General features: G+C 38.3%; 1 protein-coding gene across 1 annotated transcript in view; it reads right to left on the reverse strand.

Moving 5' to 3' along the window:
• Positions 1 to 5,640: 5,640 nt before the first annotated feature.
• MOXD1 (monooxygenase DBH like 1) overlaps positions 5,641 to 13,671 on the reverse strand; it is a 50,884-nt gene continuing 42,853 nt past the window's right edge. The window contains exons 12-15 of the mRNA XM_041470022.1: positions 11,971 to 12,113; positions 9,360 to 9,528; positions 6,550 to 6,628; positions 5,641 to 5,696 (exon numbers count right to left, since the gene is read on the reverse strand). Coding sequence (XP_041325956.1) covers positions 5,641 to 5,696; positions 6,550 to 6,628; positions 9,360 to 9,528; positions 11,971 to 12,113 — 447 coding nt within the window. The remainder of the gene's footprint in view (positions 5,697 to 6,549; positions 6,629 to 9,359; positions 9,529 to 11,970; positions 12,114 to 13,671) is intronic.

The following is a 13,671-nucleotide window of genomic DNA, read 5'->3' on the forward strand; positions in this document are numbered from 1 at the left end:
CTAGAGAATATAATATGTATATTTTTCTAATATGAAATCTTTTCCTTACCTTGCAATTTCCAAAACTTTTAACCTGTTGTAATGCCATACAAATTTTTTTTAGAGAAAAATAGAGACACATTCTTAAAAAGCGCAGTCTCGTTTAAAAAAAAAAAAACCCAACCAAACAAATAAAAAAACCCAGAAAAGAACAGTTTCTAAGAATCAACGTTGGAAGACAAATACTCGGCCTTTAAAGAAGTTAGATAATCACAGAAAAAAGAGGTCCTAAGGAAAGGCATGTTTCATCTTTCTATTTACAAGGGAAAGAGCTTGTCTGGTTACCAGACTGCCTTCTGCCATGTCCCTGAAAGTGGAGAATTTTTGCCAAATCTAAGATTACCTGTCCCATATAAAAGATTGCTAGGACTTCATATCAGAGATGAAGAACAAAATGGAGAGATTACATAATCTGAAACTCTTGGCTACTTGTCTTTTCCGGACTTCCATAATTTTGTTTTGCCTAATTCTTCTCCCAAAAAAATCTCATTAATAATTTCTTCACTTCAGCACCAGTACAGTCTCTGTACATATTTGGCAGTTCTCTGTCTCCCTGTGGTATCCATTTTCACAGATTTATCCATCCTCACCCTGTCTTGAGTGGTTTGGAGACATATTTCTGGTAATGGCATGGATACACTACTGAACTCGGGACTCCTAAGCTCAGTTCAACACCTTAGACATGAACTCAGTTGTTCTTTCCATCCGTCGTGCTTTTCAAAAATACCTACGAATTTCATATTCAGTAATCATCTCTCTTCTCTCTGTAGCTCTGTTCTTCCACACCCTGGCTAAAAAGCACTAACCTTTGGAGGTATGTTCACTTGGACACATCTATCTTTAATTTTTTTCTCCATGGTCTGGTTCCTGAGATGCCTTTCTCAACTTTCTGACCTACTTTTGTCTGTCTTGCCAACCTTAGAACACTAACTCCTCAACTGCTGAAGGTGGAGGTAGATTCCTACAGCTCTATAATGGATTTGTGTCACCTTACATCAGCAGCAAATCGAACCTGTCAATTCTAAAAATGTGTCCAGGTTCAGTATTTCACTTACAGTCTCCCAGAGAGGCACAATCCGGGAATAGCTTCTCCCAGATTTATTACATGATGCTACAAATAATGGCCAACACTCCAGCAGCTTCTATGGTTTGCACAGAATAGTGCAGATTTGTGATATATAAGTTTACTGTATTCCCCAGAAATGCTTCGCAGGGTTTCGCACAGGCTATGAAGAAGTTTTCAAACCTTATCTTCTTAAATACCTTAAGATATCTTCTAAAGACAAACTAGTCATGCAATCTCAAGACAACCTGTGAGAAAGAAAAATATACTGCACAACACCTTCTTTTAAGCCTAAGGACATAAACTCCCCATGAAACCAACACGAGGCCCACAGAAATGCTATTTGTCTTAACAAAGTAGGCATTTTTAATATATTTTTCTCTTGTATTGAGAATGTGTTTATAGGTATTTCAGATTGTCACGTTATTTTTATTTCTTCATAATGCAAAATGTTTCACAGTATTGTGTCAAGCTGTAAGAACCATTTTATTCTCTATTTCAGAAGTTAGAGCAGGGGAAGGAGTTAGCAGCTTGGATTTTGCCAAGTTTTCTCTCAAGGGATTAGAAATTTTTAGTGGAAAAACACAGTTATGTTTCTTAAAAATCTCTGCAAAGAGGGAAGTTTAAATCATGATTAAATAATGGCAATGTGCTCAGGAAACACTTGCCCAAGCCTCTAAAACTAAAAGACAGAGCAATTATTTTTTTTCTTTGTCATAACTTTGCAACAGAGTTGTAAACCTTACAACTAGTCTGGTCTGGCGTCTCTAGCGGGAGAAGCACATTCAGCTCCCAGCTGGTTTCTTACTTGCTAGGATGCAAGAAACTTGGAAGCATTTACAAGGTGATGTATATGCAACCCATGGGAGGCATGCACAGGAAAGGAGACAGCAGCCTCACAAAAGGCAATTTACTTTGCCAATAACCTCTGAGTCTCCAGGAGCATTTACACAGTCTGTTTGTGTTTCACAAGCAGAGCTCTCTGTCTCTCAGAGCTCACCTCCACACCACAGTGTTAGTTGCCATTGGTAGTGAAATTGCAATATGTTGTCCTAGAGCAGATGTGAAGCCGCGGATTTCCCGTTACATGAGTCTGTTGCACGCAGAGCAAAAAGACATTTGCTTGAAGCACAAATTTTGCTAGTATGCCCAGAAGCAGACTGTGAGTCGCGTTTGTAGTCCTCTTAAATTTTCTAATGTTTCCCTGGTACCTTACCATTTTCCTGTAAACTAGACAGCACAAAACTAAAAATTCAGTCTAGGTAAATAGTCTCTTTTGCTTGATTTGATGTGCAAGCATTAATTGCATTCACACCTTTTTCCAAGGTGAGTATCCTAAGCACCAGGCCTTAGGTTTTGGTAGATGGGGCAAATGCGCCTGCATGACCTCCACTTTGCAGGGGCTGAAGTAGGGAAACTTCATGGCTGTGCCCACCCCCTTTGGCACCCTGTGCCTGCCTCAGTGCACCTTCAGGACACTGGTGAGGGGATGGAAATTGCTTGTGAGGGCACCCATGACTGAGGGAGACCTCTCTGGGGAAGTGGGCCAGAGGAGCTCTCTGTGTCACAGCTGTCATTTTCTTCTCCCAGCTTTATGCTCTGCTAAAAGTTTGAGAATGTTTGCTGTCTCTCTCACCCTTGTGGAAGACACAGATGTACCAAAAATCAGAAATAAGAGGCAAAGGGCAGAAGGAATGAAAATTCTTAAAATACCCCAGTAGTAATAATTGGTCTATAAATAGTCACTTTCTGCTTGATGGGAGGAAAGAAGAGAATGAGGCCAGTGTTTCTGCTGGATTTTGTTTATTAAATTTGTGCCCCTATGGCATCTGGGATAATATGGCCAAACAGGCCTCTTTTAAACAAGCCAGACCTCCCCAGTGAAATGAATTAAGCCCAATACCGTTGTACTCTCACCAGCTGGGATTCAGCCTCTCACCCTTGCACTGGTCCACACTTGAACCCAGCCTTGATGTCATGCTATGCAGCCAAGGATGGGCTGACATGGGGTTGTATGATGGGCCTTCAGGATGGGAAATGAGATCAGAGAATGACATGCTCCTCTACAGGGACAAATATTATAGCTACGTAAACTCCAGTGTTGCTGTCTCAGACATCCTGCATCCTGTTTTTACTACACACATGCAAAATCCCAAACGGCTGTCGGTTTCGATGAGAGGGATATTTGAGGAGAAACACATGTTTAAATGGAAGATCTGTAATGGATAAATAATAGACCCAAAAGGGATTAAATACTATAAATAGTACACCTATAGATAGTCTGCAGGTGACAGGCAACTGGACCATTTTGTGAGGAAAATTATTAAAAGAGAATGGGATTTTCAGCAACTATTGAAGAATGCAATCCACCAAATATTTAATCCCACTAAAATATTTATGTACCTGGCTTCTCACTAGAAACTTTTAAACATTTTCTTTACACAAAGAAAAGCATGAATGACATAATTGTTAAAATCACATATTATGCGTAGTCATTTTTGGGCTCATCATCTACAAGTCATAGATTTTCCAGAGTATGCACATCTTCTCCTCCCCCATGGTCTGCTTGATAATAGTATTTACTGTATATGTTTTTAACTATAACTATTATGAATGCTTTGGGTGGAAAGAACATATGCTTTACTAGAGCTCAATAATGAGAAAAAACTACAGAGGTTTGTGTCTGAGAGCTTTTTCTTGTGCGGTGTGACTAGGTGTGTGCTTGTTACATGTTTTTCTTCAGTGACATAGAGTTAACTTATGGCATTTCTCACTTTTATCCTTCTTTGAATTTTCAACAATTTCAGACTGTTTTTTATTTGTTTTCTGGTTTTAAGTTTCTGTAATAATGTGCTCACATCTGTCTTGGATTCTTTTATTTGGAAATATCCCAGAACTCTATCACCGATTTCTGTTTTTATTTACCTGTGAAGCAAAGTTTTCCTTTCCATTCCTCCAGAAATCACAAAACACTTGTGGGTTAAACAAAAATGATTGTTTAGTGTATATGACAGGTCTGCCTGATATGCTGGCAGCTATCTCTCATAGACATCCTTTCTGAGCTGGCTTTGCTTTACATCATCTTGTGCCATACTGAATAGCAAAAACAAACACCCATCTGTTCACGTGTTCTTAGGATGGGTGCCCATGGAAAGGAAATCCCTGTAGATAAGAAACTGCATCGAATCAGAGAACAGACAGAATGGAAATTAACAGTAGATCTGCTTTATATTTGTTGCAAATCAAGTCAGCCTAGTATGGATGCCAGTAGTAGCAAATGAGAAACAACACTGCGTGTGAAAGGGCTCCCCAGTCCAACACAAAAGCTCTTTTTTCATGTCATTCCCTGTTATTTTTCTGCTTGCTCCCTGAAGGAAAGCTGTTAAAACATGGCCAAATCAGTTCTATTGGGAATACAAAACAGAAGAACATAGCTCTTCTGGCAGGAAGAAGACACCTACATAGTTACATTTCTTTATTGAAACTTCAGGAACTTAATCCCAAAAAAACCATATGCTGTTTGGTATACACTATTTCCTTACCTTATCCAGGACCAAAGGGAAGAATGACAGAATATATCACTGTCCAGGTATATTTAGAGCAAATAGCTGCCCAACAATGATAAAGAATTTTCCCATGCAGGAGTTTTTCCTAGCCAATTACGGTTACAGCATCAGGAAGACAAATCTGGCCCTATGAACTTTTACATTCATGGCTCATTTTAAACTCTCTTTATAAATAAGTTCTCTAATGAGATTGTTATAACTCCTAGAAAATTAATCTATCCTCCATTAAATCTTTCATCTCTACTTGAGACATCTAGCTGCTTCAGTGCCTCTCTCCTGTCAGCTATCACATGCATTGTAATTTTGGCTACATGCAGAGGAGCCCTACCAGCTCTGCGACGCTTTCCTTTTTACTTCTCAAATTCAGAGAAGACAGCTGCCAGATCCTCTTGTCTTCCCTCTTATGTGATATTTCTTTGCAAAAAACAGCCTGCCCTGCTTAAGAAGAGGAACTGCATGGAGAGCTGATATCTGTCGTTAACAGTTAATGAACAAAAATGGGCAGAAAACCATTTTATCTCAGCTCAGGTTCCTGATGTGCTCTGGACTCACCACACTGCACACAAGTGCTCAATGTCATAAAGTGTACATAAGAAAGCCTGTGTGTAACTAAGCCTACAGAGGTTAGTTGTAGAGCAGGTGTTGCAGTGATCAGGGAAGCACTCTCAGCATCCAGTCTAACTTATTTTTACAGCCACGCTCCAAAAATGTTTATGCAATACTGAAAAAATTATAGCTTACTGTAACTGCAGTGTGGTTACAAAAATGAATGGATTTTTTTTTAATGTTCAGTCCTTTTCTGCTGTGTGGAATAATTTCACTGGGGAGCAATAAATTTTGTCTCTTTCAAGAATCTTCCCTACCCAACACCATCTGAGTTGAAAAGTTGCCAATTTCCAAATATAAATGAAACTTTGTACATATGAGACAGAAAAACAACCTCTTAATCAGCAGTTTGGCCTATTGCAATGCTCAGCGTGTGCTAACAATAGCTCCTGGCAGGCTCAATTCCCTGTGCATGGCAGAGCCTAAATGCAAGATAAGTTTTTATGGCTCCTGCTGTCCAGATCAAATCTAGAAAAGGAGTGTCTACTTCTCGCCAAAGATTTATTCACTGTGCAAATATCTTAAGACACAAGGAACACCCTGAACTACCTGGGATCAGGAAAAAGAAATGCCAACCAAGCCAAAGGATTTGTACAGGATTCACTATGGGGAGCTTTGGGGTTCCGCCTGCATTTTTCATCCCTTTAGCACCCATAGCTCCCATGTCTCAGGAGCTGAGATGGTTTTGCAGTGTGTTGCTCCCAGAAATGTCTGGACTGAAGGAATCCTTCCCATAGCTTTATGGCACATGTCAGCCAGACATGCCCAAATTTATGTTTACAAGGCCTGTCCATACAACAGTAATTTCATTACCTGCAAATATCAACAACCAAGGTAAAATAATACAACACAGACCAGGCTGATTGTGGTTAACTAAGTTGCTTTTAGTTTATTAATTTTACCCATATACATAGACGACTTTGAAACCACCACGTGAAAGAGGCAGGACAAAGTATAAGAAAATGGTACAGGAGAAGATTTCAATATGCAATGTGTCAGTGTACCTACTGTATTTCATACATATTTTACATTGAAAACCAAAAACCCCACAGTTTCCAGAGGATGTACACATTTTGTTTTGATACAGCAAATTTAGTTCATTAATAAGTAAAAAAATAAATCTACAATAGCAACAGTGCAAACACATTGGAACTTGCATGGCATACAGAACACAGATGAATAAAAATTATTATACAAAGGTCCCAGTGTTTCCTATGGTACTGGCTGTGATGTACACAATACACAACAGAGTAAGGAATAAACTGCAACTTAAACAGGAAGATGAACTGCATATTACTGGCTCTGTCTTGTATGGTCGCTCTATTTCAGGAGGTAAAGCTGTCATGCCTTGGATCTGAAATTAAAATAGCAAAAAATTATCAGAGTTTTGTCACATAAGATTAGAAAACTCTTTTTGCTCTCAAGATAATTGGCAGCTTGCCTGACAATCTATTGATAGCTTTGTACTGGGGCTGTGACTCTCACTGTGGAAACATCAAGCTCAGTAAAAATATGAATATACTTCATGCCAAATAATCAGCCAGTGTGCATATCCAACATTCTCAGCTTGAGAGAAGCAGTACACACTGGCATCCTCTCCAGTAAAGAAAGGTTAGACTTTAGCTGGTTGATTTGAGTAGCCTTATTTTGCTTTGTGGGGTTGTTTGGCAGGTTTGGTTGTTGTTTTCATCTTTCTGTCAAATAAAAATGAAAGCTGGCAGTGTCACTCTGCTGTAGGGATATAGGATGATATTTGAATGCATTCATTTCTGAGTGAAAGGCTCACACTTGCACATACAAAACAGCTAAAACTGTGTACCCAGTTTTTGTTCCGTGGAACCACAGCGTGGTTGTAGGTTGGAAGGGAACCCTGGAGGTCACTGGGTCCCATGTCCCTGCTTAAGCAAGGTCACAAAAAGCAGTGTCAGATTCTTTATACTGAGAATTTTTCACTCTTCCTGTAGAACTCAGTGCAATTTTATGGGATTTTATGTAGCTACATATTTGCTATGGTTTTGACATGAAATTAGAGACATTTGTGTACACTGCTCAGCTTGCTTTTCCTAAATTTACTCCCTACATGTTAAAGAAAATAAGCTCTGCAGAAAGTAAGCTCCTGTGTACATTTTTTAAAGTTTGAATGCCCACCTGTACAGCATATGCTTGCTTTGGGGATTTCATCTATGTTGCTATTATTCTGTATTGTAGAAATAAACCCCAACTGAATATTGAATTAATCTTAGCAAACACAGCACCAAACTAAAACCGAAATACAGACCAACTCTATAGAAAGATTAAGGTATTTTCAACTCAGTTCCTCTGCTTAAATTGTTTTCAGTCCTGTAACAACTGAGGGATTGTTTGGCCATTCAGGTTAAATCTGTCCCTGATTTTGATGAGGATGGTCATTTAAGTGTAATATCATTAATAAGGGAAGGGAAAGGAAAGAGTCCTAATCTTATCTTTGAAGAATATGCCCATGTAATTTGAAAAAGGAAACTATGATTAAGGAAGAGCTAAGAACTCCTAGTTTCAATGAGCTCATTCTTTGACTACATCCTTTAAGTCCAAAGTATTGTTCCTTCATCCTGTACGATAAAGAGCAACAGCATTTTCCAGAAAGTATACCATTAAAAAAACCTTAGCTTATCCCCCTTGATAAAATTTCTGTGCTATTCATCCTCTGGCAAATAATCAGTGAAAGGGTGGCTATGCAATTGCTACTACCCAGCAGCTGTAAAGGTCAAGAAGTTTAACCAAAACTGGTGAAAAGTCACATGTATTGTATGTCTACAACTACTTTTCACAGGAAGTCTACAATGGGACAAATAATACCTAGAAAAAACCAGAACCTCTTTGATTACTTATAGCACACAGCATTCCTTTGACATCCAATGGGCAGAACAGTCTGACCTATGTTGGAAAAACCCAAGAACATGCTCCAGGAGGAGCAATTTCTTCACGACCTGAAAGGATTGTGTGACACACTATGAGGAAGCATGGGCTATCTTCTAGGGTGAGGAGGATGAGGCAGAAGTCCTTTCCTGGGAATTACTTCATCAGTAGTATCTCACAGCAGCTCTGCTACACTGGACTGAAATCACAATAGCAAATAAGCCAGTACAATGAGACTGCCTCTCATTCTGAACAGAAAATCTCAAAGAAGTAAAAGCCTAGAATTTGGAATCTGTAAAGGAGTTCAAAGAGGAATACATATTTTAAAGCATCCCTTTTAGGGATGATACGACATGCACTAGCCATTCTTTTTAAACACGCATCAATGTTGAAGATGACAACTTTTCTCAGCAGTGTCCAGGTAAAATACCAAAAGATATTTAGAATAAATAATAATTTATTGGGGAATTATTTTTTATCTTACAGGTTTTTTAATCAAGACAATAGGCAAAGTAAAATCACAGAAGATAAAATCTTACTAAGTTGCACAAAGGGAACAGACCATGTAATTTTATTTTGCTGGCCCAATACTATAGACAATTCTAGGACCATTAAAAAAGCAAGACTTATTGCAAGAGTATTCATGCATTCAGTATTTAGATGTATGAATACTCTTGCAATAAGAGTATTCATTGTTGTCTAGATGCCCACGTTAAGAAGGTAGATTCTTGAGGCTTCATTATACAGTCAATAAGCTTCCCCTAGAAGGTGTCTCAGAGAGGAAACCTGATTTAGGGATTTCAAATCATCTGTTGCAAGACCCTAATATAAGTCCCTGACCATGGAGGCAGCCAAAGCAGAACAGCTTCCTGGCATGGTCACTTCACCTGGACATACATGGCTGCTTTCTAACCAGTCCCAGCCCCACTGAATGACTCAATCTTCCTATTACTGATCCCAAGTGCTGATTAAAGCTTCAACTTTTCTATTCTTTTTAAATGCTTATAGAACTCAAGTCAGATGAAAACACTGGTAAAGCATTCTCATTATTTGTTATTTTATATAAATGAAATATAACTGTGTAAACATCCTGAAGATGTATAATCAGATATTTATTCACATGCATTGAAATATAGTAAATCAAATTAGTTTTGTGGCATTGTTGCCTCCTTTTCAGCACACAGACTTACCGACCATTCCGCATTATCTGTTTTTGAACATCTCACGTTCACGGGTAGTTTAAGCACAAGTTGATTATAGGAGAGACCCTCTGATCTGGACCATTTGAATTTGTTCATTGCATCCATAAAAGACAGGTTTTTATATTGCTTGGGACTCTTGATAATGAAAGGCCAAGTCCTAAAGAAAAACAAGTAATTATTTTAAAAAATGGAGAAAAACTATCAAGTTGAAATGAACGAGGAAAACTTTTGGGGAATCTATTCAGAAAAATAAAGGCACAAGACCTATGTATATTATGCCCAGCTCACTAAGTTCTCTTTTCAACTAAGTTCTTTTCTACTGAAAACTGATGCAGTTTCATTGACTTTGACAGACGTGAAAGGCTGTCAGCAGGTTAGTGCTTGCTGCCAGATGCTTTTAGAAATGAAGGACTTCAAGAGTTACATTGCGCTTCTCTGATCCACAAACTCAGTGCACAAGCAATACAAAGCAGATCTTCTGCTGTAACTTCCGCAAAAAACAAAAACAAAAGAAAGCCACACGCTCTCCTAGGTTTGTCAGGCAAAGTTGCCAAGAAAACTTTGCCATTAGACAGCCGCTTCCAGATGGTTCTGCCAAGCTCAGGTCAGAGCTGAGCCTAGCACAGGAGTTGCTCTGTTATGCACTGGTGGGCATTCCCTTTGGCATATTCCTACAAGCGGGCTGCAAGGGAGACCTGCTGCCCTGCTCTGAAGGATCTATCTGGCCAAGTGTGGGAGTCCTTTCCATGAACAAATGGGGACAATCTCATTTCCCACCAGCCAAAAACATGGAACGGGAAGGAATGAGATTTCATGTCTTTCATTTAGTAGAGGAAACTAAAAAAGTAACAAACAAAAATTAAAAAAAAAAAAACCAAAACAAGTAAACAAACACACACACCAAAACCCAACAAAAATCAAACAAACAAACAAAAAAAAAACAACAAAACCAACACTTTTTCCATTGTTTCTGTTTTCTCCTTGTTTGACTTTACTAAGATGAACATGGAAAAAACACGGTGGAGGGATCAAACTTTTGCAAACACAAAATCAATACAGCTAGAGGAAGAACAGAAGTATCTAAAACTTTATCAAGCAACCTAATTAGTACTGTGATTGGAGAATGAGTTATCTTCTCAGAATACCTTAAACAGATCTGTGTTATCTTGTAGTAGGGTGTCTCCCACTTGCTTTGGGGAAATTGCCTATGCCAGAGTTCTGCTCCACTCAACATCTAGGCATAGAGACTGTGATTTTAACCAAGTATTTTGCTGCTTGGGCCACTATTATGGCCCAGTCACTTTTATCTCTGCTCCTCATGATTTAAACTATTGTCTGTGCCACCAGACAGAGGAAAAATGTTTTAAAGTGCCTTGATCCTACTCCCAGTTTGCATTTATAAGTCAAGAGAGACTTTGGAAGAGTCAGTGAAGCAATTCTAGTGTTAGACTGACACAAGAGAGATGAGGATCAGGTCACATATCCTTAGGCTGACAGAGTTTAATGAAACAAGAATTGTGGATTAGGTCATAAATACTAGAGGCATTAATAATCTCCTCTTCTAATTACTATTCCATTTGTGGCAGACAGTCTGCATACTTACTCTATTCAGAACATCTTTATTTCCCCAGGCCAAATGTGCATTCTTTCCTTAAGTACAGTTATCATGAATGAACACTCAAGAGAGCATACATTTATTAGAATATTTTCTTTCTAAGCTCAGAAAGACTCTTTTAGACAGGACTAATTTAGCAACTCTGTTCTCCCTGTATTAAAAGAGGTTGTAAATGGAAATAGCGTGGAAAATTATGCAGGCATTGATTGCCCTGTGACTTCCTTTAAACTTTTCTTGAATATAAATTTCAGAACTAAGACCACTAAGCCTGTATGTCAAATTATTTTGCAATAATAGCTTTATATGGTTTATTAAGATAAACTGTATAAGCAAAGTTTTAAAATTTGTGATGACACACTATTAGTCTATCCATTTGATTTTAAAATCTTACTATTACCTTGGTTTAGTGCAACTAACAATACAAACATAATTTGCCTTTCACCACAAAATGTGCATTCAACTTTCAATTGTTTGATTATTTTTCTGTGCTTCATTCATTTGGGAACACTCCACTTTTGACTGTTCTCACTGTTTACAATCTCCTGTTGAGATGCTTGAATTTTAAGCACTATAAGGAACACATTTTTGTCCTCAGAATTCCTGTCCAGGGAAATTCAATAACCATGCTCACACACTCATTTTCAAATTATTTCTTATATATGAAACATTGACATGTTTTAATAAATTGATAGGTTTAAAACCTTGATATATATATATGCCTCTTTACAGATGTGGTAAAAAAAACCTCCAAAACAATGTGATCAGTATTATTTCCTTAAAAGAAGAAACTGCTTTTCTATCAGAGGAAAAAAAGATGCAAAATAATTTGGTGGGAAAAATGGCAGCACAGCATAATGACCAAAACAAGTGGCACAGTGACTATGTTTCTTTTCTTTCTTCCACAAAGAAAGAAAAGTTGTATAAAAATGATCCAAGAATCCCACAGACAGAGGTGCTGCACATATTCATAAAGATTTTACATACCTGACTGGTCGATAGATTTCCTTAACACCGATGAACTGGAGCTGTTCCATTATATCTGGAATACTCGCACAGCGGGTGAGGTTGATTCTCGGGTAATAGAGCAGGTATGACAGGCACATTTCATTCCTGGTGCTCAGACCACCCTGAAAATGGGATTTTTTTTTAATCAGGGTAGCACTGGAATCCCACAGATTAAACCACTGATTAGCATTTATATGCTAAAGAAAGGTGTATCAGGAGGCCCAATTTAACAAGTTTATCTTGTACATGAGATTATCAAGTAGCAAGAGGTTATTACATAATTAATTACAAAATACTCTGTAAGTTCAAGCAATAGCTTCTAAGTTAAAAGACATGAGAAAGAACACCTGTGCATAAAATAAGGCTCATATTATATTGACGTGTACTATCTGAGAAGTTCGGGTTTACTTTCAGTTGCCCCTGAGGTACTTAGATTTGCCACGTTTCAGAAAAGTGGAACAGATAAAGAAAAAAATCTTTTAGGACAATTAATCTGTTTAATAAGAAACTAAAGTGAGCTTTGCCTAGTAAAATGGAGGCTGGGATGGAATATTAATCTCTACGAATTTAGGTTGTAAGAACATATGCCAATAAAAAGCAAGAAGGAAAATAATTATTTACATTGACAGATAATGTTGACTCAAGAAAAAATGAGTATCATTATAAAATCAGTTATTAGAATAATATTTCTAGTTAACAGAAGAAATAGACTCTTAAACAGTCTTCCATTGAGAACCATGGGACAAACAACTAACTTAAAATTAATCTTGGTAAACATGGACAAGATTATAAACTGCATGTTCCTAAATCCTGGGTAGGAACAGTTCCACAAGTCTCATGGAACCATAGGAATAGGAATGGAGAAAACAAAACACATGAGCCAAGAGTTAGTGTGGACACCACACAGGAAAACAGGACAAACACTCAAAAGCCTTCATTCTTGTTCTTTTGCTTTTCATTAAATAACTAGTGCATGTGCCTACATGCAATGCATTATTCAGGGAGAAGTACCCCTTTGCTCTCTGGATGCCAGGAACAGTTCTTCCCTGCGTAACAGACAGCCCTCGGGTCTCACTTCCCAGAGGTCTGGATCCAGCCGCTACCCAGGAACAGAATCGGGCGCTGGCACAGGCAGACATATCCCTCCCATAGACACAGTGGGTTTGGCATCACTCTATGTGTTCCTAGACAACTGGCACAGTCCAGCCCATGTCCAAGTAGCCAAATTTACTTCCCCTCCAAAACCCAGTGACTGCATTGCAATGGCCAGTGCCTCTGTTAACCTGTCAAGCTGCTTCTGGGAGACTGTGCCAAACCAGAGCTGGACACCCTCAGTAGGGAGGGGTGGTTTCTCAACTCCTCTTCTCAACCCAAAGGACCTTCATTCTTTCTGGATTCTATGTTAGGCACAAAACTAAATAGTTGAAAAACCTCCTGATCACAGCTTATCTAAAAATCAATACAAAAGAACTGGCAATTACAACTCCAGAGAAAAATGCATAACAAGCTCATAAAAATAATTCATTAGAGTACGCAGAATTTGCATGTTAATACATGTTGTGAAGAAAGCACTCCTTATACCAGAAAAGTTTGACTTCTAATGATTTTTTATGAGCTGACGTGCTTATTTTTACAAACTAGTCATATGAATGCCTGAAGCAAAAGATCAGACTAAGATGA

Source organism: Pyrgilauda ruficollis, unplaced genomic scaffold, assembly GCF_017590135.1.
Source record: "Pyrgilauda ruficollis isolate IOZ18807 unplaced genomic scaffold, ASM1759013v1 scaffold24, whole genome shotgun sequence".
Taxonomy (NCBI): domain Eukaryota; kingdom Metazoa; phylum Chordata; class Aves; order Passeriformes; family Passeridae; genus Pyrgilauda; species Pyrgilauda ruficollis.